The sequence below is a fragment of the Carya illinoinensis genome, chromosome 8 (genome assembly GCF_018687715.1).
Source record: "Carya illinoinensis cultivar Pawnee chromosome 8, C.illinoinensisPawnee_v1, whole genome shotgun sequence".
Classification (NCBI taxonomy): domain Eukaryota; kingdom Viridiplantae; phylum Streptophyta; class Magnoliopsida; order Fagales; family Juglandaceae; genus Carya; species Carya illinoinensis.
In genome coordinates, this window is record NC_056759.1 from 11,282,502 (window position 1) to 11,308,544 (window position 26,043).

At 37.2% G+C, this 26,043-nt stretch overlaps 4 protein-coding genes across 8 annotated transcripts; 2 read left to right on the plus strand and 2 right to left on the minus strand.

Moving 5' to 3' along the window:
• The first annotated feature begins 5,213 nt into the window (after positions 1–5,213).
• On the plus strand, positions 5,214–9,808 carry LOC122318494 (peptidyl-prolyl cis-trans isomerase CYP21-4-like). Its single transcript, XM_043135900.1, has 8 exons — positions 5,214–5,409; positions 6,127–6,331; positions 7,092–7,131; positions 7,350–7,400; positions 7,562–7,647; positions 8,484–8,621; positions 8,718–8,868; positions 9,285–9,808. The coding sequence occupies exons 2-8, from the start codon at positions 6,180–6,182 to the stop codon at positions 9,369–9,371; spliced, it is 705 nt and encodes a 234-aa protein (XP_042991834.1). The 5' UTR covers positions 5,214–5,409; positions 6,127–6,179; the 3' UTR covers positions 9,372–9,808.
• Positions 9,809–10,277: 469 nt separating this feature from the next.
• Positions 10,278–12,864, minus strand: LOC122318493 (pentatricopeptide repeat-containing protein At1g02370, mitochondrial-like). The gene is made up of 2 exons (XM_043135899.1): positions 12,469–12,864; positions 10,278–11,694 (listed from the first exon to the last, which is right to left on the minus strand). Exons 1-2 carry the CDS (start codon positions 12,715–12,717, stop codon positions 10,471–10,473), a joined length of 1,473 nt encoding a protein of 490 aa, XP_042991833.1. The 5' UTR covers positions 12,718–12,864; the 3' UTR covers positions 10,278–10,470.
• A 1,975-nt stretch (positions 12,865–14,839) lies between these two features.
• LOC122318236 (beta-carotene isomerase D27, chloroplastic) lies at positions 14,840–18,552 on the plus strand. Of its 5 annotated transcripts, none has more exons than XR_006244766.1 (9): positions 14,841–15,082; positions 15,169–15,264; positions 15,580–15,684; positions 16,905–17,004; positions 17,118–17,209; positions 17,330–17,410; positions 17,524–17,592; positions 17,871–18,023; positions 18,348–18,552. XR_006244766.1 is itself a non-coding variant. In XM_043135440.1 (9 exons), exons 1-8 carry the CDS (start codon positions 14,954–14,956, stop codon positions 18,001–18,003), a joined length of 810 nt encoding a protein of 269 aa, XP_042991374.1. In that variant the 5' UTR covers positions 14,848–14,953; the 3' UTR covers positions 18,004–18,023; positions 18,348–18,552. The 5 variants fall into 5 exon arrangements, 4 of the variants coding, with proteins under 4 accessions (XP_042991375.1, XP_042991376.1, XP_042991377.1 ...); XM_043135440.1 differs by having other exon boundaries at positions 14,848–15,082; positions 17,866–18,023; XM_043135441.1 differs by lacking the exon at positions 18,348–18,552 and having other exon boundaries at positions 14,840–15,082; positions 17,871–18,193.
• A 1,001-nt stretch (positions 18,553–19,553) lies between these two features.
• On the minus strand, positions 19,554–25,579 carry LOC122318235 (DEAD-box ATP-dependent RNA helicase 24). Its single transcript, XM_043135439.1, has 5 exons — positions 24,840–25,579; positions 23,393–24,621; positions 20,862–20,901; positions 20,069–20,468; positions 19,554–19,951 (listed from the first exon to the last, which is right to left on the minus strand). Exons 1-5 carry the CDS (start codon positions 25,423–25,425, stop codon positions 19,900–19,902), a joined length of 2,307 nt encoding a protein of 768 aa, XP_042991373.1. The 5' UTR covers positions 25,426–25,579; the 3' UTR covers positions 19,554–19,899.
• Positions 25,580–26,043: the final 464 nt, after the last annotated feature.

Below are 26,043 nucleotides of genomic sequence, written 5' to 3' on the forward strand. Positions count from 1 at the left end.
AAACTTGCCTTGTCAAAAACACATCTTTGACTACCAAGAAGTTTTTCAAACTTTCTTTTTCCATTCGTAAAGTTTTCAACAATATTTTCTAAATCGGTTTTCTTCTTATTCAATTCAAGATTTTCATCTTTCAAAATAATACTTTCTTTTCTTAAAATTTCAATTTCGTTTGTTAAAGAAGAATTTTTCTTTTTCAAAGCAGTATACTTGATACCCAATTTTTCAAATTCCTCATATACCTCTTCTAAAATATTTTACAATTCTTCATATGAAGGATATTCAATATTATCAAGATTTGTTACCTCAATGTCATCTTTAGCCATAAGACAAAGATTTGCTGATTCTCCATTGCTTGTTTCACTATCTGAACTACTTGAATCATCATCCCATGTAGCTTTCATTGCTTTCTTGCCCTTGTTTTGATCTTTCTTTAGCAGAGGACAATCTGGTTTGATATGACCAGGCTTATTGCATTTATAACAAATTAAAGTGTCATTTTTACCTGAATCTTTCTTGGAAAACTTTTTGAAATATTTTCTCGGAGGAGTTCTATTTTTCTTTAAGAACCTCTGAATTCTTCTTGTTATCATCGCAACTTCTTCATCTTTATCTTCATTTTCCTCATTTTCATCACTTTCACTTTCATGAGGAACAGCTTTAAGTGCGAAGCTCTTCTTTGGCTTTCCTTCTTCTTCTCCTCTTTTCAATGTGTACTCATGGGTGATAAGTGATCCGATGAGTTCATTGACTTCGAGCTTCTTGAGGTATCTAGCTTCAAGAATCGCTGTAACTTTTGATTCCCAATGTTTTGGTAAAGAGTTGAGAATTTTTCTTACTATCTCTACCTTGAAATAAACTTTGCCAAGAGCTGTTAAGCTGTTTATGATGTTAGTAAAATGAGTGTGCATACTAGAAATAGATTCATCATCATTCATCTTAAACATTTCATATTCATGAGTAAGAATATAAATTTTTTATTCTTTAACTTGCGAAGTTCGTTCATAAGTTACTTCCAAGTTATCTCAAATTTCTTTTACTGTAGCGCAATTCATTATCATATTAAACTCATTTCCATTAAGAGTATTATATAATAAATTCATAGTAGTTAAATTTAAAGTATAAAATCTATCGTCTTCACGATCAAACTCTTCTTCTTCCTTTTTGACCTTTACTCCATCAACCACTTTTGTTGAAATATAAGGTCCATTTACAATACATTTCCAGATTTCTCTACCTTAAGCCTGAAAAAATATTCTCATTCTAACTTTCCAGAATGAGTAATTATCTCCACAAAAGAGTGGAGGCCGACTGCTAGATTGACTTTCACCAAATGAAGCTACAATGTTAGCCATACAATCTTAATTCAAAAGATAGTTAATCTTATAATAGAGCTCTTAGCTCTGATACCAATTGTTGCCCAGATGACTAACACAAGAGCGGGGATGAATTGAGTTATATTTAAAAAAATAACAATTATAAATCAAATATACAATATAAAATATAAACAAAATGCGAAACAGTAATAAATATAAAGAGTAAGGGTAAAAGAGAAGCAAACTCAGTATGTTAACGAGGTTCGACCTCACTGCCTACGTCCTCGCCTCAAGCTACCCCTTGAGGATCCCCAAATTCACTATTCAACCTCCTTCAGGTGGAGATAGAAACCATTACACCTTTGAACAACACCGCTACAAAGGATCTGTGTAGAACACCTTCTATACTTGCAATCACCTTACACGTGGTGATTCAACTATTCCCCGTGTAGAACACTTTCTACACGCACAAGAGTTATACACACCCTTTTTCTGATACAAGAGCTGATAGTGGGTAGGTTATCAGAAAACACTCCTCAATGAGTGAAATAAGAACAATACAGCGCAAACTATATCTCTCAAAAAGAACAAGGATTAAAGCTCAATACTTAGAGAATAGAGAATGAAAGTTTTGAATGAATGTTGTATGCTCTGGATGTTGTGAATGTGAAACTCTCAAATGATCTATTTATAGGCATATGAGACTTCATATTCAAATTTAAAAAGATTCATATGTCAAAGACAACATCATTCACTTTTTCAAAAAAAATCAAACCTAATCTTTTACTTTTGGCATATGACAAAAGGAGCACACTTTCTTTTTCAAAAAATTCAAACCTAATCTTTTACTTTTTGCATATGACAAAAGGAGCACACTTTCCTTTTCACAAAAATTCAAATCTAATCTTTTACTTTTTATATATGACAAAAAGAGCACACTTTATTTTTCAAATATTTCAAACAAAATCATCTATCTTTTGTATAAGTCTAAAAAAGCATCAATCACTTTTGAAAATATTCAAATAAAACATGCACATGTGAAAGATGATAATCAATCATCTTTAATATTTTTAAAGTTCAACCATTTAATCAAGGCATGCACATGTAAAAGATGACAATCAATCATCTTTCAAAATTTTAAATTTAATTTTCAAAAATATTTATGCACATGTGGAAAATGTATTTTAATGCTTTATGATAAAATATTAATTTTGAGCATTAATCCTAATTTCCAATTTTGAAGAGATTTACAACATTACTCTATAACTTTAATGTGAACTTGTTCCCTTCTTGCTCATGCTTGTTTCCTTGATGTGCTTGACTCCATTGTGTAGACAACTTGAGCTTGAGACTTCTTTATTCTTTGAATTCATTTGTTATCATCAAAATTCACGTGTAGATATATAATTACATAAAACTTGAAACCTTGGGTTCAACATTTTAATTTTGTTTGGCCCCCCTAGAGTAAATTCTTAACTCCGCCACTGACCAAGATTACGCATTCTTGTAATTAGTTGAGGGTTCATAATTGAAGACTGCCCTTGAAAGTGTGACACAGTTGCCTCTGCTATTTGACTCTGGACCTTCAGTTTGTTATTCAAATGAGCTTGTTGTTCGTGTTTGTTTCAAATAGGTTCTTTTTTTGAAATATGAATTTGACAATGTTTGAAAGGAAGTAATTTTTCACGATGGGAACTTAATAGTACAACTTTAGCAAACTCTTTTCGGCATAATTTCCTGTTTATCCTGATTAAGCCCTTTTCATTCTTCTTATTTGCGTTGAATTTGTTTTAAACCCTATTATCTTGAGTGAATAGAGTCCAATATTTCACATCGATGATATTGATATGATGGCAAAGTTGTGTTATCTGTACATTCGGAGTTATATATTAACCCTGTAGCAACAGAACCTTTAATCTGTTTATTTTACCTGGTGCCTGCAAGATGCTCAGTTTACACTTGGTGGATCAAGTAAGATGTTAGTGCCATTCTGGTTTCCTGTTGATGGACAACCATGGCATGGTTCTGGACACTTTTCTGTCAACTGTGATTGGGTACCCTTGGATATCTCTTCCATCAATTCTAAGCTAAGCACCTCTGCCCAAGGTGACTCTGGGAATGTTGCCAGTGCCTTTGCCCTTCTGCTGTCATTATCTTCCTTATGCCTGTCTGTTTTTGTGCTATCCTTCTGCCCGAGTGTACCTTTTACACCAATGGAGAACCTTTAGGATACCAGAAATTGTTGGGATTGTACCAAAGACTTCGATTGTACTTCCTGGTTAGTGCCTTTGGTACTTCCACTTCCACTCCATTTTTTATTAGATTCAAAGTCTTTCTCTCTTTCACCTTTGTGGGCCTTTGTAGACTCGAAGTCTTAAGATTTGCCATTTCTAGGGAAGTAAATATTTTTCACAAGGTTCATTTGTTGGGTTATGATCACCTTAGTGGGCTTTCTGGCCCAATCGCTGCCCATCGATGGGCTGGACCCAAGATTTCATCCGAGCTACGAGGGTAAGAATGTTTCAACTTGTAGGAATAGTTCTGTTAACCATACTTTGATAGTGGTGATAGGAATAGTAAAGGAAGAAAAAAAAGGCTGCAGATATTAAAAAGTGTTTAAATAATTTTTAAAAAAATTAATAAAAAATTAAGCTGTTTGAATATTACATATTACAGTACTTTTTTAATCTTAAATGTGTTTTTTTGAATAATGTAAAAAGTAATTTGAATTTTAGAAAGACGGTCAATAGATGAAAATTCTCATACAATTTAAATAATTACAACTTTCAAACTTTCAAAAATATGATCATAACCTTTAAAAAAAATCAAATAATTGTCGTTATATCTCAAAAAAACATTTTTTTTAATTTGTTTCAAAACAAATGTAACATGTTTGAAAGTATTTTATACATATAGTTACCAAACAATAAATTAATCTTTAATAATAGAACTTATTATTGAAGTTTTAAGTTATAAGTCTTAAAAGTATAAATTATATTTCCTACCACAATTTCAAACACGCAATAAATATAATATAAGCTTTGGAATGCCCATATGCCAACATATGAAAGCAAACACCATGTGACCATTTTTCCCTTCAACCATTGCACTAATTAGGATTGGGTTCTCTTATTCATTTTCTGTAGACAATCTAATTCAGAAAGAGAGACACACTACAAGATATGATAGGAGCAGCTGAAGATTCATACCTATTTTCAAATTCAATCAAAAAAATTAGATAGGATATCCACCTACTCAAGACATGGGTAGCATGCCAATTGACTAAAGAATAGTGACAATCTTTATATATTTTACATTTATTTTAGTACTAACTAATATAATAGTGCAATTTTATTAAAAAAAAAAAACATTGGAGTTATTCTTATAACTTTTTCACAACTCATTTTATAACCAACCGATATAATAATTTTAAATTATTAAAAATATGAGATTTTTTTGAAAATTTATATTCATCATTCTCACATATTATTATATTTTTTTTTCTCTTACCAAATATATAGTTAATGGATGATAAGTAGAAGAATTTAATTAGTTTAAGAATTATAAAACTAAAAAAATTAGATAAATAAAAATAAATATAGTGTGTGAGAACGATGAATATCAAAACTAAAAAATTTTATGCTATTACTGATTCTTTCTAAATAAAGTTATACATAGATTAGAAAAAATAAAAATTTTATATGTAATTATTTTTACATAATTTATTAATATGATTGAATATTTTATTTTTTTTAATATAAAAAATTATTTTAACTAATTATTTGAAAAAAATATATAAAAATGACGACATATAACACATGTTAAAAATAAAAATATGGAAATATAACTCTGCTCGTTGAATTTCAAATTTTACTTCGAGAAAATTCTTTTTTTAATTGTTTTTCTCTCTCTTCTAGTTCCAGTCTCCGACTCTCCAGACGACCATTCACTCTAGCTCTCATTTCATTTTCAGCCCAAATTTCTACTGCGTTTCTCTCTCCCTCTCTCTCTGAGCGTCGAGCGATATACAGCCGAACACATCAAAAGTAAAAAAGAAAGGGCCCATCGGATACCTCCATTCATTAGACGTCTTCAGGTGCAAATCATTTATTTATTTTTTTGTTTCTTTCTTTCTGAATTTATCAGATTTGGGTATAATTTTTGTTTTACGTGAGTCGTCAACGTTGGAATTAAATCTAAGGTTTTAGTGGGTACGATTTGGTGCTTTCTCAATGCTCTGCCCGGGAATTAAACTCCAAATAGTTGTCAGCTGATATTACTGTATCGGTTTTAAAGTCGTTGAATTTAGGTTTCACTTGTATGCTTGTGTTTGAATATTACAAGATCTTACTTTGAAACGACTCGTACAAATTTGTTTGAATTTTATGATTGGATTTAAATAAAGCTTGAATTTTGATTCAAGGTGGGAAACTTTCGCCATTTTATAGAACTCCGGGAAGCTCTTAATTTGGAAATTCTTAGTGGTTGGTCTGGTTTGGTGGTGTTTGATAATTCGAATTGTAAACCTGTAAAAGATTTGAATTTCAAATCCGCACCGTTGAAGTAGCTCTTTATATGCTATACACTTAAGAAGTCTAAGGCCATTACTTCCAAATCCGTGAGAATTCCAAATATAGTTGAAAGCGAACCTGGCCTTTACATGCTCTGGTATATATTATTTTTCATGGAGAAGCTCTTTAATATGGAAATTATGGCTAAGTCGTCACTGGATGAACTGCTTTTTTTTATAGGTTTAACTTTATCTATATATTGGGCTTGGTAAATGGTTTATAACTTCAATTTTAACCTCTAGGGTTTCTGAACTTCGTGGGAATTGATCACGCTGTGAAGCCAAAGCTTGAAATAATGGCAAGGATCAAACCTCAAGCTCTGCTACAACAAAGCAAAAAGAAGAAGGGGCCTACTCGAATAAGTGTCACTACTATCATATTGTGCAATTTGATTGTTGTGTTGATTGTCTTTTTCCTGTTTTCAGCATACAGACACTGGAATCAAAGGTTTGTGTGGTTTGTTATTTGTGCATAATATTTGGCATTATCAATTAAAATTCTTTATGGGTGGGGATTTAAAAAGTTGATGTTATGCATGATGATGAGCATAGATAAGAGTTTAAGATATAGGCCAGCAACCCCTAGGGGTTGGCTCAAGTGGTAAAGGCCTTGGACTTGAGGGTATGCTCCTCCCATGTCTAAGGTTCAAATCCCCTTGGGTGCAAACAATCTCTAGGGGCCATCGGACTGAAAGATTTTCCCTTGAATTACTGGAGGTGTACTTGTGAGAAACTCTTTGCCAACGGCCTGTACACCCCCGGGATTAGTTGGGATGCTGTTCCTAGACCCCGGTGCCAATCAAAAAGATATAGGCCAGCCAAATTGATTGAACTAGGAACTTGCCCACCTGAAATGTTGGGCTAACAATATGGCTAATTCGAACGAAATCTTATTGATGTTTATAATGTATTAACCTTTATTTATCACAATAGTTAATTTCTAATTTAGAGTCTTAGTTTGACATGCTGGATTTCACATAATTTTTGGATTGTTAACAATATCCTTGGGCATAACTAGAGATTTGGAATATAATTATATGGGAAAGTTTCATGTATACAATTGTTAAAGAAGTTCAGAATAAATTATGAGTTCAGCAAATGATCAGAAGTTTTTGTTTCAGTGAGTTCTACTTTATTTTCATGCATAGCATTGGAACTACTTGAAATATCCATTGGGTAATAACTTCTACTTGCTAACCTTTGTATAGGTCAAGATTTCAAACAGATGATCACTTATCAGTTTCTGAGGTATTTGTTCCATTATAATGGCATTGATAGTTCTTGAACAATTTCTTTCTGGCTTCTAGCTATTATGGATTGCCAAATTGTTGGTGTTGCATAGAGTGCCAGATTTCTCATGTGTGCATGTGCATCTATTTGTTATAGAAATTTTAATGCTAAGCACAAGCTACAGTATATATAAAGATAATGCGTTGTTTCTGAATTTGTTCTTGAATTTTCTTTAGGATGAGAACGCATTTGTGGATCCAAAAAAATCCGATGTCCCTGGATATGCTGTAGGTTTCTCATTTGCTCACTGAAGAATTTCCCTTTCATATGTTGCAAATGTTAGATGTGAGCTCTGACTTTCATTAAATTTAAAAAAATAAATAAATTAAAAAACACACACACACACACACTATTCCTTCTCATTTTTCTTATTTTTGTTTTTCAATAGGTTTTGAATACCTCAAAAGGGTACATAACAGTGGAACTTTACAAGGAAAGTTCTCCTGAAGTTGTTGACGAATTCATTGAGTTATGGTGAGTAATTGAGTCACCACTTTTGTTAATGATATTTAAAAAGGAAGGCTGTTGTTCCCATCTTTTTGCCCTCCCGCATCCCTTATTCTCTCTTTGTGGGCAAAGAAAATTTTCCATTTGTATGCTGAAATTTATTCAATTAGGTTTTCCTGTGACTGCAAACTTACAGAAAATTGTTTAGTTTGCAAATTGCGCATTATCAGCTAGAGTTTGCATTTTACTTTTACATCAGCTCTGACCTATTCCAACAGAAATGTTGTTGGCTCAATTCATATTTGGCTGGGGTCTTCATCCCTGGAATTAGTTGGGACTTTGTTCTCAGACACCCAGTGCCAATAATATATGTATATACTTATAAAATATATATATTTATATAGATATATATTTGGCTGGGGCCTTTGAGAGGAAAAGAAGGAAGGGTGGGGAGCAGGTTTGGATGTATAAAATAGTACCATATAGGATGCAAAAAGGTTATCGAGTTATTGGAAGTCCCATACCAAGCGGTTAACTGGAACCATGCACGTGGTAACTGAAAGCTGTTATTTAAATAGATTACCTATTAATTGTATTCGCACATGGTTCAAGTTTATGATCCATGAACAGAGGCATTAGTAACATTCAGGAGAAATATCAAAGATTATTAACTGTACAGAGTTATTTTTACTAATTACTTTTCATATCAAACTGTAAGTTCTTAAAGATGTCAACTTGATTAATGTTATCTATCCATACTGTTGCACGGGTCCACTAAATGCTAACACCTGTAGAAGTTTGCTGGCATGATACGTGCTCTCCAGGAAAAATTATACTAAATCTGAATGAAAGTGGTTTTGCAGTCAGAAGGGGCACTTCAAGGGAATGCTTTTTAACCGTGTTATAAAACACTATGTCATTCAAGCTGGGAATGCTCAAGGGGTTGGAGCTACAGAAGATTGGACTTCGAGAGGAAAGCATTATGATCATCTTGACACAAGGTGGATAGCTAATTTAAAAAAAAAAAAAAAATGATAGTTTGATACCATTACGAATTTGTTCTCTTCTAACATGTGAAGTTTGTAATGTTTAAACAGTCTGAAGCATGAGGCATTCATGCTTGGAACTTCAAAGGGTAAACGTGACGACAAAGGATTTGATCTTTTCATTACAACTGCCCCCATCCCAGATTTAAATGAGAAACTTATTGTATTTGGGCGGGTCATCAAGGGGGAGGAAGTTGTTCAGGTGACAAATAACTGTGATTATGTGTCTGGTTTTTTGTGTGGTTAGTTACATGCTAGTGACTGGCATTGCCAATCTGGACTCCTATATACATGAATCAAGATTGTATATCACACACACACACACTTGCTGACCTTTTGGATAAACTGCACTTGTACCATACTACACAGTCCCATGTGATATATGCGATCAGAAGTGACATGATGAATGCTGATTGATCTTGTTGACATTTTCCATGTTGATGTCGCCAAAAAAAGTAACTGTGTCACTGCATATGTTTAACATTTTTGTTATTGAAATTATGAAGAGTCGCAGGAGCTCTCTAATTTATTATTTAACTTATGTTTTTGTGAGACCTACAATTTTTATAGTCAACAGTAATGGTAAATGTGGGTTGTTTCGCACATTGTTGTACCCAGGAAATCGAGGAGGTGGATACAGATGAAAACTATCAACCTAAATCCTCTATTGGCATCATCAATGTGAAACTCAAACAGAAAATCTGAAGGCTCCCCATCTTGATTAAGAGCATTTTAGCTCTGCTTCCTCCTCTCCAGATAATTATGTTCACAGGGACCTGGTGCAGTTTGTAATTCTCATCCCGGGGTCATCAGCGAAGGATATTATTAAACCATGATGCTGATCTTGGCTTTGTTGCATGTTTCGGCTAATCAAGATCTTGTCAATTCTCTTTATGCAAGTTGCTTGGAAGGCTTTATAACGCTAATCTTCATTGTATTACAAGTTGGATGTAATTTTTCACATAGGTTTATGAGATTAGAGTAGGGTTTCTTTGATTTTGAGAGGGTTTTTTTTTTTTTTTCTTTGAAGTTGGCTGGATGCTGAAAAGCTTAGCACTGTTCTCAATATAATTCACCGTAAAAACACTGATTCAGTTCGATATATATGAAATGAAAGATCATGATACTCATTTCCATTTGCATTTTTTGTGGTCAGTACGTATATCGTAGAATGGCAGTGCTTCCACTCGATCATATATGCACACACGTACACATTGATGCTGGCATTGCTTGATCAATTGAATAAAAAGATATATTGCCTTTTATCATCTGTAACTTCTTTGAAATTATTTGTATACGCTAGAAATGGCCACTTCTGTGTTTAGGCTAGCATAGTTATCGTCCAAGACCATAAAAATGGGTCGAAAATTAATATCTGTGCAAGGCTTAACATCGTTGCATGAGATTCTCAAATCATCATTTGTGTCATCTGGAAATAAGGGTAAAAAATTGCATTTATGCAGAAGATCTTCCTTCTCTGGTCTTCCGATGTATGGAAATAATTTTCGTAGCTGCTTTCCATTGTAGCTTGCAATGAAGTTCAGATGAAATACCGGGGAGAAATAATCTCCTCGTTATTTCATTACCCTAAAGAGACCTATCAGATGGAAGTGAAGATGATAATGGCACACTTCTTGTTACAGTAAAACAATAAGACAACTAACAGAATTATATGTCATCGCTCATAGCATTAACAAATGAAATTCTTCCTCTGTAAAGTGCTCATCCCTTAAATAACAAATGGACCATTTTTCGATTATAAGTTGCGGGAGAAGTCTCCATATTTGATCAGAGGGACGAAAGGCTATTCAGGGCAAACCTTTTCAAGCAAGGTTTCCAAGTCACTGCTTATTTCTATGTGATCTTCCTTCAACAGAAGACGCATCTCAGGAGCCTGTTTACCAGCAGCTATGTAAGTATTAAGCAACAAATGGTAGATGTTAGAAGTGAGACACTTAAAAGTCTTCAGAGTCGTGCAAAACTCTTCAGCACCATCTACATCTTTCTCTCCCTCAAAATACTTCAAAAATGCACAGGCTGTTGCCGGGGCTGGACACCATTCATTGTCCTTGACTTCAGAAACAGCTGCTTCCAGATAACTACGAGCCAAAGCCACCTGACGGATCTTCAAGAAGTAAACCATGAACATTTCCCGAGCTGAAAAGAAAGGTCCTTTACACCTCTTCATGGCATCGTCAAAGACCAATGTTGCTTCTTTGAACATGTCCTGACTTAGGTAAGCACTTATAACAACATTTGCTAACCTTACATCGTAACTGGAGCAACTAGACTCCCACGTTTTATAGCATTTTGTCAAGCCATCAACATCTTTTAGTTTGCGAAGAGCTTGGAGCATAACCAGATTGCTCATATTGTTAGTTGTCCGAAAAACTGACTTTAGGGAATCCCATACCCGATATACCTCACCTAAATTATTAGTACCTGCATACAAGCTAATCAGAAAATGGTAAGCCTTACGCTTTGGGGGTTTCATATTTTCCTCTAGCTTTTTAAGAGCTAACTGAGCTTTTTCAAAAAGGCCAGCCTTGATATAAATTGCAGCCAAGTTACTATATGTTGTCCAGTCGCATTTGCTTTTGTCTTCCTTCAGAACTCTTTCTACCCCCTCAATATCATTCAACAACGCATAACTATTCATCCATACATTACGAGTAAATGTGCCCAGTGGGATACTCCTCCGCTTCATTTCTTGTACTAGGGGAGGCACTTTCTCTAGTTGGTTTGTTCTCATATATAGAGACATAAGACTGTTAAAAGCCAAATCAGAGGAAACAAAGTTCAACTCATCCATCTCCTTAAAGAGAGCTAACGCCTTGTCTTCCATCACTTCCTTGCAATAGCAGTTCAGAAGGGCTCCATAAGTTAGTCGGTTCTTCACGATGGGCGTAAGACCACTGAAGTATTCCTCAGCTGCAGGGATACCTTTTGTCTTCGATATAAGATCTAAACGCAACGCATGGTCAGTAGAGTAGTATTTGATTTCCCGGGCCTCCATCCATTCCATTATCTGCATCAAAGTCAAAACTGATTAGGATATTTTCTCTGAATGCGAAGATTAAAAAAAAAAAGACCAACAGAAGTCCATGGTGCTCACTTCGTTAATATAAAAGAACCACTAAGTTAAACCAGAATAAACAATCATAATCGTTTAAAAAAAATGAATAAAAAATCATAAAAAAGAGTTTGCCTTTCATTTCAAGAGACGCATATTTTAACACGAAGAAAGTGCAATGATATTACATTCAGTCACCAAGAAAAACATCCCAATAGTTTGGATGGCATCAACTACTAAGCTAAGACTGGGAATGATATTAGAATACGATTCAGAACTGTGTTGTGTCCGCTACATGTCTTATATGCCATATACTTACATGGATTACTCAGAATTCAATCCATAATCTAAACTGCAATTAAACTGAAATTTTCTAATTACTGTTCTTTGGTAAGTAGTTTTCTAGCCACATTTGACAGAGGTTATGGTTCCTTAAAATATGAAAATCTCGATCAGCAACGTTTGACATGAAACCGTCAGGGGCAAAAACGTGTTTCGAGACCAAAACCTTCCGAAGATCGGTTTTGGCATGGTTATGTAATATCAACCACAAACACTCACGAGCTTGTACTACCACAAAAAACCATAGCGCATTTGTCTAGAAACAAACAAAAAATGATTACTAGAACAAATTACCCAAAAGATAAATGAAGTTCCATAATTTTATAATTTGTGGATGCTGGGGATTAAGATTTGATAACATTGATCGAAGCAGGGATGTAAGGAAACCTCGAGGGCGTGCTGGAACCTGCGGTACTTGCGGAGCTCCTTAGTGCATCTCTCGAGGTTGTATTTCTGAACGGAATTGCCTTCCTCGACGTACTTATTTAAAGTCTCTGAGACGCTCCCTCCGGTGGCTCCCAAGGCCGATAGTCTCCGGTACAGTCGCTCCGGTTTTCTCTCGGTCCCCGTCTCGGAAACCATGCAAAAATGTCTCATCAGCCTTGCGACGGCTGGTATAGGACGGCTCCGAATCATTCTCGTCAGACTCTGGACTCCTCTCTCTCTCTCTCTCTCTCTCTCTCTAAATTTGCGAGGGTGTTGTTAGGGTTTAAACATACCAAGGTCCAAAATGGTTTATGGTTTCTTTTACACGAAATGCACCTTTTTGATCCCTTCCACTGAAAAGCAAGCTTTTGTGTTGTTTACTGTTTTGGCCAAATTTTGATAACCTATTATTCTTGTACTCAAATAAATTATTTCCATTTAAAAAAATATAAATAATTATTTCGAAGCTGCCCACAATTTTAGTTATTTAATTTACTAGTAAGCAAAATCATACATCCTGTTGACGTTGTGTTTCATACACCTATGGCCTGTGCTCTCAAAAGTTTGAGTCTTCAATCTTAACAGTTTGCAAATACAGAAAAGAGATCAATGGGAGGTGGCCCTTGAATTGTTAAGGGAGTCTCCGATACCTAAGTTAGTAATGTTCTTAGAAAGTATGCGGGAGAGTAAAGAGAAGTATGGAATTTAGAAAGTATAACGAGTACGTAAAGCATAACCCTTGTCTTGATACATGGGGGTTCCTTTTTATGCCTTACCTCGAGAGCCAGACAGCCATGCCCTGCGGTTGAGGTAAGGGCTATCCTCCCAAAATCCTTTCCACTATCCCCGTTTAATACAGCGTGGCCTTCTAAGAAATACATTTAATACAATGTGATCCTCTGTTTCGTCTTAGGATTCAGTCCCATTGAGATAGCCTGTTCTTCTTCCTTTTTCGCCCAGGTAGCTTTCCCGTGTTCCCAAGATAGCAAACTGTCATTCGCTCTAAAGTCTTGAATCTGGTTTATATAGGTTGAGAGCCCTTGGGCAGGCCATCAAGTGGCTTGATAGATACAAGCCTTTGGGCCTTTTGGTTCTAGGGTAAAAACCTCGTAAAATCACTGCTTTAAGAAAAAAGGGATAACCTTAGGACCGGTCGGGCTGTAAATGAGTGAAAAACAGCCAGCCAATAAAAACCCAACACGTAAGCCTTCCACCGAGACGGACGTAGACCTGCATTACATGTGAGTATAATTTGGGGCACTTGAAATCAGAAAGACGAAATGGGAGGCGTCTTCTCTCCTCAAGCCCTAACATTCCAGATCACGTCGGGCTGTAAATCAATTCCTCCATTCCTCCACCAAGCTCGATTTTTGTTTTCTCCACCAATCGCACGTCGGCTGTGGCTCGATTTCTCGAGCAAACTACCTGACTGTTAGCCATGAAAAATCAGGGGGTGATGACAGTGGCAGAGGGGCAGCGGTAGAGGGGCAGCGACGTCGACTTCGGCGTTGGGTTCAGACTGATAAGGCATAGATTTCTCGTCGTCTACACTCTCGACGTCATGCTAAGCTGCGGACGGGCCGTGAGATGCGTTGGTCCGTCGCCGTTGTGCTGGGAGGCGTCCGGAAGGTGCTGAACTCTTCACGTCGATTTCTCCCACTCGTCTTCTACACTTTCGGGGTCCATCGGCGTTGTGCTGCGAGGCGTCTGTCGGCGTCGTGCTGAGATGGGGCGTCCGGGAGAAGGGCTATGCGAGATGGGGCGTCCGGGAGAAGACAGAAACAGACGAATTACATGTGATGCATTGATGATTCCCTGTGGTTGACCCCATTTGTCTACAGACTACTTTTTCCTACGTGGCACTACATGAATGGAGGGTTGTTTTTCACTCATTTACAGCCCGACCGGTCTTAAGCGTTTCTGAAGAAAAAATTATATTTCCTACTATAATCCCAAAGAGATACTAATATATATGTGCTTTTTTTTTTTTTTACAAAAGCTATTATAAACTATTATTTTGTAATTTTTATATAAATTTTTAATAACTTATTATTATTTTTTAAATTTATTTTACTTTGATAGATTTGAATTAACAAATTTTCATCTCAATTTTTATAAAATTAATAGTCAATTTATAATTGAGTAATGCTAAATACAATCGTAGAGTACGTAAGCGTCGTATTTTTAAAAAAAATTGGAACTTATTATTAAAAATATATATATTTACTTATTTTTTTTAAAATTGTGTGACAATTAGACAGTCACGATTGCATTATAACCACGTTACCCTTCCAGGCTTCCATCACTAAAAAACAGAGTTAACGGGTATTCCCTCAACGGATAAATACACCGTTTCGTTAAAATCTGAGCGCAGTCCAGTCCTATCAATTTCGAGCCTGGAAGAACAGTAACAGAAGAAGATAGCTTTACACACAGACGGTAAGGTATGAAGCCACTGGCTCTTCTTCGTCCCCTTACCATTTCTTCTGCCCCCTCGAAGCCTCTTTCCCAACCACTATCTCTTCCCCAAAAACAAGCCTTTCGAGTTCTATGCTCTTCTCTCGATTCTAAACCGGTGAGTTCTATCTCTATCTCTCTCTCTCTCTCACACACACAAACCTGTCGGTTTTTCCTTTCTAAGTTTTCCAAAAAAAAATTCAGATACAAGATGGATATACTGCAGCAAAGCCCGATAACAACAAGCCTGGAGTCTTGGATGATTTGTTCCTCAATTTGTTCCGTAACAAGATGGTGCAGGTGCTGCTCTTAATCGATCCCAACCATGCCATACAGTTATTGTTGATTTTCGTGCTCTGTAACATTGAGGATTCTCTCAGTGTGACCATGATATAACACACCACCTTAAACCATTATATATATATATATATATATACACACAACACACACACACACACATATATAACTCAATCCCAAAGGAAAGGGTAGGTTCTAATGCCAATTGCCATGTGTGTTTTGTTTGAGTCTACGCACATGTGCAGTTCTACATCTAGATGTGCTTGTAGTTGTTTTATTTATATTGTATATGATATAGCTTTTGAAGTGGAAAAACAGGAGGTCGGATGGGATTCGGAGAAGCCGGGCTATGAGGGACTAATTGAAGTTGCGAATCGACTCATGATGAATGGCAGGACCAATTCTGATACTAAAGAAGCAGCGGTAATTCTCATTATATAAGTTCAATTATACTCCGTACAGTGCTTTTTTGCTGTCCAGCAATAAACTGGTCACATAGATTACATAATTGCATGAAAATCATACACACATTAGAAAAGAAGTGATGGCATCCTTCTCTGCGTGCCTAATGTGCAAAAAGAGCCTGACCTGCAGAGCATTTCGTCTTATTATGTTATTGGACCAAATTCTTGGTTTTTGAGTGTTTTACGATGTAAAATTGATAGAACAGATCTTATTAGAATTGAAAAATGCCTTATCCAAAAATGCCTAGAGTTAAAATCAAATGCATGTGGAGGGGTGACTGCCTTGATTGCTTTCTTTTATTAGGCCATCATGAAGTTGGGAATAAAAGGATTTATGAGTAGAAAATACCAGATCCTTGTCTACCTTTGTCAAGAGCTCAATCCTCCCAACTGGTTTTAATTTTTCTCTTCCTGTAGTTTAGTCAACTCCAGGTATGATCCTATAATTATAGTGGTCCGGTATAATTTTGGAAGGTTGTTTGATAGTAATGCTCATACTTTAGGTTTATGTGATCTCGGTTATGTTGGCATCGGCTGTTAGGGGTGCGACTTTGATTTCAAAAAACCCTGATCACCCAACATTGGTATCATAGAATCAGATATTGAAACTTTCATCAAATCTCATAAGCAAATGAAGTCCTTGGGAGATTTCAACAACTTTTATAGATTAGTCATTCGTTCGAATCAATATCTATGCTAGACTTCCCTTCCCATAGTCCTGTCATGTTCAATCCATTGTTCTTCTGTCTACAGCAATGGTGAATCCCTTATTCTCTGTACGAGGCGAATGGGATTGATTCCATTGCTGAGTTCGTTGTGGGATCAGTGGCCTTTTTATGAGCTGGTAAAGAATCAAACGTATTTGAATCTTCCCATCTGAAGATCTCCACAATTTTCAGCCTTAAAAGTCTGCTAATCCAGTAGTTGGCTGGTATTTCTTTTGGTCTTTGGTGTTTTCTTTTGTTTTGTCTAGTTTTTAGTTATCCTACACCAAAACATATACCTGCACATGCTTATTATATGTAGTTGGTATCAAATCTCATCTCAACAAGTTGATGCATTTGTAGAATGTATATGTCCATGTTTCTGTATATAACTGTGCATGCAGGTAAGTAGTTTTAAGTGTGCAATAAGTAGAGTATAAAGCAATTCATTATATGTGTCGTTGGCAAATGGCAGGTAAGAATACTGATATCACTATTTCCTCCATTTCTGCTGGAGCTTTATCGAATCCTCATAGCCCCTATTGGAGGAGGAAAAATAGCAGCAACTATGGTAGGTGAGTTAACTCTTTGTGGGTATTTGCTTCTTAGAGCGGATTTACATTCCCTTAATCAAACTATATGCTCAAAAATCTGAAAAGGGCCTAAAATCTTTCATTCTCTATTAAAGCAAGGGTGACTGCACTCACTTGTCAATGGCTCATGGGCACATGCACTATTAATTCTGTCGATCTACCCGATGGAACCTCGTGCAGAAGTGGGGTGATGATTCTACCTTCCCAGTTATTTCATCTTATAAGACAGTATATTCAAAACTTATATTTCAGCGACATTTCTATGAAATAGTGATCCTCAGTAAATGTGAGTTGGTCTTTGATGTAGGTGTTTGTAGAAAGATGCAAATATTTAGAGGAAAGCAAATGCGTAGGGATTTGTATCAATACTTGTAAGCTTCCAACACAAGTGAGTGGCTTTCAAATTTCTTTTTACGCAATTTCTTCCCTTTTATCTTCCTCTTTTGCCTGCATTTATCAGGTTTGAAAATTTGTAATCTGAACATTTTGTTGTTGCTTTAGGCTTTCTTCAAGGATTACATGGGGGTTCCCTTAGTAATGGAACCAAACTTTACTGATTACAGTTGTCAGGTAATCCCACAATTATCTCTTTAATTCCAACCTTCTTGTCCCCCTTCAATGAAAACGAATTGATTGATTTGTGTCTCTATAAACTTTTTCTGTTGTTTGGATTTTACATTCTAATTTAGCAATGCAATGAATCCATTCTCAACAGCAGAACCTAGGGGAAGTTCACTAAGTTTCCAGGATATCGAGCAATTTGATTGTCGACTCAACTGATATCTTTCCACAAGGTGCAACATCTCCAGTCTTACTGATTCTTTTGTGGCTCTAACATGGCAGTTTAGATTTGGGGTTCTTCCTCCACTGCCTGAAGATGATATCTCCCTTAAGGAGCCGTGCTTGGAGATATGCCCAAATGCCACAAGACGAAGAAAAGTTGCTGCTGACATGGATGTCCCACAATGCCCCAAGGCCTAAACATCCATTTAAATTTGGAGGTGGTTTACAACAAGAGAACTGTTACATATATAAAAAGATTATACAAAAATAAACCTACGAATTAACGTAATTTTACGTGATGCGTTAGATCTACTTTATATTAAAAGTAATTTTATAATCTAATGTACTGCATCAAATCATATCAATTTGTAGATTTACTTTTGTGTAATCTCTTTGTGATTAAATTATTTCTCTTACAAACAATACATACATATATACATATATATATTATATTAATATATGTACATATACGCACGCTAGTTGCTTTTTGATATTTCATATACAAAAAAATTTCATCTCATATCGTCTCTTCATTTCTACAGATGTATGATCCAGTAAGGATGTTACCACCCACCATGTACCAGCTCAAAGCTCCCCTTATGAGTTATGACTCTGAGTTGATGAAGTGGCCTCTAGTGTGAAAAAGAAACATTGAAATCTTACTCCCAATTGTAATTTCGGTACACAAACTAATCCACTATCAACTTTGCGATACGATGCTAATGAAAGATTATAACATGTCGATTATTTGTCAGATGGTCATAATCAAACTGGACGTGTGCCCAAAATATAGTGTCAATACCTAAAAAATAAAAATAGAGAGAGAGAGAGAGAGAGAGAGAGAGAGAGAGAGAGAGAAGTGATATCTCTAGTTGTTGATCAGGTGAAATCTAGAGATCACTTAGAGTGATCGTGAGCCACCTTGAGAGAGGTCCTTTACTCCTTGTGGGTGGTTGCATAGAGAGGGGAGCTGCCACCATGTAAGGAGTATGATATTCCCTCTCGAGGTGGCTCGTGGTCCCTTCAGAAGAATTTCATCTCACTCAAAAGTTGACTATGACTAGAAAGTTATCAACTAGGACTTCAGTTCAATCCAGGATTGGTATTTCATGTTTTCAAGTTGGTTTCAGGTTGTATCAAATCAAAATCCAAAATCTAATTGTATATGAGTAGACCATAACCCAACCAATCTATTTAGATGTATGAAATCCCTCAATCTTAAATTTTAATCCGCTAATTTCGTATTAAATTTATGAGTTGTGACACAAAATTGACTTATGTCAAAAAAACCCTCAATTCTAACTCATTAAGTTTGAGTGATGCTACTCATCATCCATTTTTCCATCGTTCTCTCATCATCTCATGATTCTAATGTCACATCCAGTTCATAAATGGTGTCAAAATTATCAGCCCTAGTTCAGTCTAACGAAATCAGAAAACCCCCTTCAGGAGGACATTTTACAAATGAGAATAGAAGGAAACGAACCTAATATGTCAACAGAGGTAGCCTTTTTATTCTCTCCATATGTAAATCTCATGCTCAAAGCAGTTCTTTCAAAAAACTTTTTTTAAAAGAGTACAGTCAAGTGCGACTCCATTCTGGTGACATGGGATGGCAGAACTCATCTCGGAGATTTAAGAAGAAGAAGAAGAAGAAGAAGAAGATGGTGATGAGAGCGATCTGCATATGCATGGGTTTTTCAGCATCCTTCCTATCCAAATGTAAGATTTTCTATCCGACTAAAGGCTGCATCCCAAAAAGAATCAATTCATACCGTCTTCAAATATTGCACAGTGCTAGTTGGAGGATTTTACTATTTCTGCCCACCCAAAAAGAAAAAAATATGCAGTAAATTCTTGTCTTCTATCTAGGATCCCTCGTTCAGGAATCAGAACACCACAAAAGTATGAAAAAGCTAGAATCATACAGTAGGAACTAACTCATTTTTACTTCTTTTATGTGAGGAACAGTAGGAACTAGCTTAAAAGCACAAAAAAACCTTACACCAACAACAACGCAATATCATGTGAGTCTTATACTAAGAGATGAGAGTCGTTGACCATATGAAAAGTAGTGTTGTTTAATTGTACAGATCACCGGTCCCAACCAGAGGGCCTCCGCCTTTCTCTACTTCTGTCTCTTGAACTGCAACGAGAACAGCAAATTAACTTTATCAAGAACAAGCATCCAAAATCCAAATTTATTTTAGCAGAATATTAAACCACTAAATAAAAACTATGCAACTTTAGCTTTAGATATAACCTTTCCGAGTTCTTTTTATTTGCATTTTCTGAGGAGCTGTGATTGGTGCTGTTGCCTGACACAGCAGGACTGAATGAACTGGTCGTTTGTGTTTTATATATATCTCCACCAATTGAACCACCAGACACAAAGCCAGATAGTGCTGTTCTCTTGTTGGCATAGGCACTTGAACTGTTACTCATTCCCTGGCTCTGTGAATTTGATGCAGCAGCAACAAAGTTACTCTTAAACTGTGCCATCATTCCCGTCCTGAGTGAATTAACAGCAGCAGATCGACTTGGAACAGAGCTGGAGGAAGTATTATTGGATTCTGGAGAATAGCCAATGCCCAAACCAAAATCAACCCCACGAACACCCCGACCACTGCCACCACCACCCCTCCCTCTACCCTTTTTCCCTCCTGCACAAGATATCAAACAAACATCCAATAAAAAGCCACCAAAAGATTCTAAGCGAAGTGTTTTATAAACCAGCAATACCAGACATCCCTATCTCCGTATATTTCGTCATCTTTATCACATTAACCAAGTGCTGCACTGATTGGAATACAATCTATTTTCTTAACATTCCAGGCAATTCCATTGCATTGAATTATTGCATAATGGCAAAGGCATTAGAATACCATTTTTCGATAAGCAATTGAAGATTTTATTTAAAAAACACAAAAGGCATAATCCAAGTACACGGGATATCTTCAAGAGGAATCATATAGGCATTAGAAAACAATTTTTGCCAGATAAGAACTTCACTGCAAGATAAAATAAAATAAAATAAAATAAAATAAAAACCTTACCTCCTTTCCTTGCATCACGTTTGGACCTGAATCTCCCATCCTAATGTTTACAAGGTAAATGTCATTTAACCAGATAAAACATGGAAGTAAGACCTAAAAACTAGTGCCATATCTGAAGATATCAAAAATAGAAAATGAAAAGTGGGAATTGTAAATGTTCCAAGCATGAGATAGTATCATCCAAGACAACAACCCAGATGGCCGAGTCAAGGAGAGGGAAACTATACCAAGAAACGGTGGACCAAAAATTGAAGCAGAAGTAACACTGGGCATAAAGTAGAAAACTTTATTTTTATTGGTAAACAAAATTTTATTGATTATAAGAATAGGCAAGAGCCCAAGATACAGGACAGGGCATAAACTAGAAAACTATTGGAAGAGAACAGCACAACAGTCAGAATCTACCAGCTCTTAAAAGGGGGATATTTATGTCCATTTCCTGTAAGAATCTTGGGCCTGTTTCTTATTACCTATCAAAAAAAGAATCTTGGGTCTAGAGTTCTGCACTCATACCTATATGACATCACTTGTGAACACAGGTTGCAATTTAATTATGCACCAGCCACAACACCTTATCCTGGTGGTTTTCAGTTACTTGGTATACAGGCTTTTCAAGGGTCAGGTTGTTTTAGGGAAATGTAAAGTCTGCAAAAATACCCTTATTGGTATGTATGTACTAGGAGTAAAGAGGCATGAACATTGCAATGGGTTTCCCCATCTTCCACCACAGACAACGGCAATAATAGCTCAAGAGTGGGCATGGTCCTTAGAGAGGCTTAGTAACCCTGTCGGGGAAGGACCAAAGCCACACAATCAAGAGAAAGGATTATCAAATGGGCTGCCAACTGGCAAGTCTCTGGTATCAGATTTTGATGGCATCCTTCAAATGGTTGTTCATCCTTCTACTTCAGACAATGGCATAATGCCAATATGGCTTGCCCTATGGGTAATTCCAACTTTGAGATATTAAGTGGGGCAGTCCCGGCCCATTTTGGTGTGAAGTGTACTTTGGTACTTTCTTTAGGTCCCTCTGGAGTGTTCGCTAATTTTTTTTTATAAGCAAGAGTGTTGGCTAATTCTAGTGGGTGGGCTGCTGTGGCTAGTCCTTACGGAGCTGAAGGAAAAGGCAAGCGCTTTTGTCGACTTAGATAGGTGTGAAGAGGGTGAATTTGGTGGAGGTTTTTTTATAAGAAATTTGGTGGAGGTTCATCGGTCTCTTAAATGGCCTAGACTTGGTAGTGTTCTCTGATGAGGATCCCCTCCCATTGAGGGTTGCTGCCAATTGCCAAGAAGGTTAAGGGAAAAAATCTTCACTCTGGGTTTGGAAGATCATGAAAGATATATTTGTCATGTGGTGGAACTTTTGTGTGATTGTTATGAGAAGTCCCTTGAGGCCCTGTTTACAGCCACTGAAGCAAGTCATTCCCTTGAGATGGGAGCCTTCAGCCTCTTGAACTGGATAAAAAAGAGGCGCTAGAGAGTTAAGAAGGTTATACTCCTCCATGAACTATGATTGTGGAAGTGCGAGTTGTGGTAAAGGGAAGATTGATGGTGGGCATATAAAGGCCACATTGTGAATTGGCTTGTGTTTGATCGAGGATGGAGTCCTCAATTCTGATTTTATTTTGTGCATTTATGATGCTTTTTAAGGCTTCAAGGGGAGCTCATTGCATAGCTTGTAGGGTTTTGTGTGTTATGATTTCTGGAGGGGTAGTTTGTTTCTTTGGGATAAAGCATGGTGGGTTCCAGCTTCGTCTGGTGGTTTTTTCCTTCCCTTATTTCCTGATTAGGTAGTTTTTCTTGTATACTTCTTTTGTTCTTGGGTACAGACTTTGGTTTTCAATGAGTTTCAATCACTTACTAAAAAAACCATAAGTGTGGTGAAGTTTACAAGATGCATCATCGTTCATTCAAGATTAGGCATGCATTTTCCATCCTGTTAAAGTCCAAAAATTCCACTGGTCACCAGTGAGAAATATTACAAATACCCAAGAAGTTCAGCAAGCCATAAAGAAGATGATAGATTAATACTGGTCTCAAGATTTTGTAGCCAATTCTGTATCCCTAGTAATTCCCCAACTTCTATCCAAGAACAACTTAATGATAGGTAGTCCATTATATCCCAAATTAAAGCACTAGCGATCCTAAGAGTTATTGGTCACAACTAGGACATGCCAAATCTCTAAATTGAAATCTAACTATTAATTACCTCACAATTTAGTCAGTAATCTACCCCAATAACATGTAATACTTACACATCACGTGGGATATACAAAATCCTTCTAGAAGATAGGCCTAAATTAATAATTGTTCCACTAATTCCATCTGCAGCACAACTTACAGCAATTTGGAAAAATTCATTATACTAGCAAACTAGAAACCTATCTACCATGCGTATAAGATTGTAATGTAGATCCGAATAAAAAGAAGTTCATTGGTTTTGTAACAGTCATCCTAGCAAAAGGAACAAACAGATCAAAATGATAATACAAGTTATCAAAATGAAAATAATCAATAAAATCAGAAGTTACCTTCATAGCAAGATCCATCAGTTCTACGGACACATTCTGATCAGCAGCAACCAAACTATTAACCAATTCACCAGCAAAGCGTGCCTCTTTCTGAGTAATTAGTGTATATGCAGTCCCATCTTTGTCACCGGCACGGCCTGTTCTACCAATACGATGGACATGCATGTCCATGTCTCTGGCAATATCAAAGTTCACAACTGATTTAATTGACTTGATGTCGAGACCACGTGCAGCAACATCAGTTGCAATAAGAACGTGATAGATGCCAGATTTAAATTTTTGCAAAATTTCCATACGAGAAGCCTGGTCCTTGTCACCATGAAGAGCTGCAACTTTAAAACCTGTCTGAGCCAGCTGCGATTCAATCTCATCCACCGTGGCTTTTTTTGAAGCAAACACTAAAACATCTCCATCGTCGATCATTTTGGGTAACTGTTCAAGAAGCCAAGGCAACTTCTCTGCATCAGAAGGAATTACATGAACTACCTGAGTAATATCCTCATTGGCCATTCCCACCTCCCCCACTGTAACTCTTACAGGATCAGTAAGGATTTCCCTAGCTAACTTCTCGACTTTACGAGGCATTGTGGCAGAAAATAATAAGGTCTGGCGATCTGGCCTAATCTGACCAACAATAGACCTAACTTGCGGCTCAAATCCAAGGTCAAACATCCGATCAGCCTCATCAAGTACCAAGTAGGTTGCTCTTAACATTGTCAGAGCCTTCATCTTTATCATGTCTATCAACCTCCCTGGAGTAGCAACCACTATCTCACAACCAGCTTTAAGCTCTTTCAACTGATCAAATTTCGACATGCCACCATAGACAGCAGAGACTCGTATTCCATTTGACTTGGAAAACTTCTTGGCCTCTAAGTATATTTGGTGTGCTAGCTCTCTAGTTGGTGCACAAATTACTCCTATAGGACCCTCCTCTTTCTCCAGTTCAGGCTGATCCATAATATGGACAATCATGGGAAGTACAAAAGCAGCAGTTTTACCAGAACCCGTCTTTGCTATTCCAATGATATCCCTCCCGGAGAGCACAATCGGTAAAGCTTGGCACTGTATTGATGTAGGCTTCTCATAACCTTGCTTCTTTATCGCATTCATGAGCTGCGGAGAAAACCCAGTCTCTTCAAATGTCTTAATTGGCTTTGGAACATCAAAACCAGAGACCCGAATAGCCAAGCTCTTCCGGTACTCAGCAACATCCTGCTCACTCATCCCTAAAGCAGCGAACCAAATTAGAAATTACTCAAGTTATTGCAGTTTCTTCACTGTTTTTTCTCACTTAATGAGAACTTATATTCACATGCATTTAAATTTATAGACCTCTCTGTGATTAGGAATTGTGCATGAAGAAACACACAAAGAGAGAAACCAAGTATAATTTCAACCCCATTTTTAATCAAAATCAGTCACTGTATACATTTATCTTAAGTACCCGATATCGAGTCCTTCTCCTCGTAGAAATCCTTATTGAAGAGCTCGTACTCGATCTCGCTGTGGTCCAGAGGCAGAATGGGCTCGATCCGCTTCTTGTCCAGGACCACCACGGGGTTGTCGTCCGAGTCGTACTCCACCATCCCGGCGTCCACGGCCTTGGCGGCCGCGTAAACCTCCTCATCGGAGTCGTAGCCAGCGTGTAGTGCCTCCGACGCCAGCGTGAGCCCCAAATCCTTCTTCGCCAAGAGGAAGCTCTCCATGGGATCATCGTACTCGTCGTCCTTGTACCTCTCGGCCTTCTCCTTGGGCTTCGGAGTCGGCGCCGAACGCATCTCCTCCTGGATGCCTTCCATGAACGCGTCGAGAGGGTCGATTTCCTCATTTGCATCCTCCTCGTTCTTGTTGTTTGAGGTGTCGTTATCTTCGTAATCGATATTGTCAAGGTCGGTGTCCTCGTAGTTGTCATGTGGGCGAGATGAGGAGGGAGGGACGTAGAGTCGCTGAGGGGGTTGGGAGCGCTCGAAGTTGTAGGTGGGTTGGCGGTTGATGCCGAAGCCCTCGAAGCCGAACTTCCGCTTCGACATGGTTCGTTTCGAATTTTGTATTGCTCGAGCTCTGGGAGCTGCTGGCAGAGAAGCACGCTTTTGGGTTTGTTTAGGTATCTGCGCTGTGCAACGACGGAGGCCGACTTCGAGAGATAAAATTGGGGGAAACTACGCACGCTGATAGCTGTCGGACGGGTCGGTTCAATTTAACCGGATCCGACTATATACAAAGGATTATTCTTATACAAGGGTTTGGTTTGGTATCATTTTCCATTATAAAAAGATAAAACCAAAACTTACCTTTAAGCTTGGTTTGATTTGGTAGATGAGATGAGATCATAGAGGAATGAGTAACCAAGATAACCGTTGAAATGCAAAAACTCTACTAGGAGAACGAGGAATTGCCAAAACCTCGCCAAGAAGGCACTGATGAGGTCGACCTTGGCGATGGCAAACAAAAAGAATCCTAAAACACGAGAGCAGGAACAAGCAAAGCGCAAGAAAGGAAAAACATGAAGGATGAAATTCATAACCTTCGAGAGAAACACAAGGAGATTGCAAGGAAGGTGGGCACGTCATTATTCGTAGACCAGCTACTCGCAAGCATGGGCTTGCCTTGCACTAAAGAGATCAATGCCATCCTCCTGCCTAAAAAAT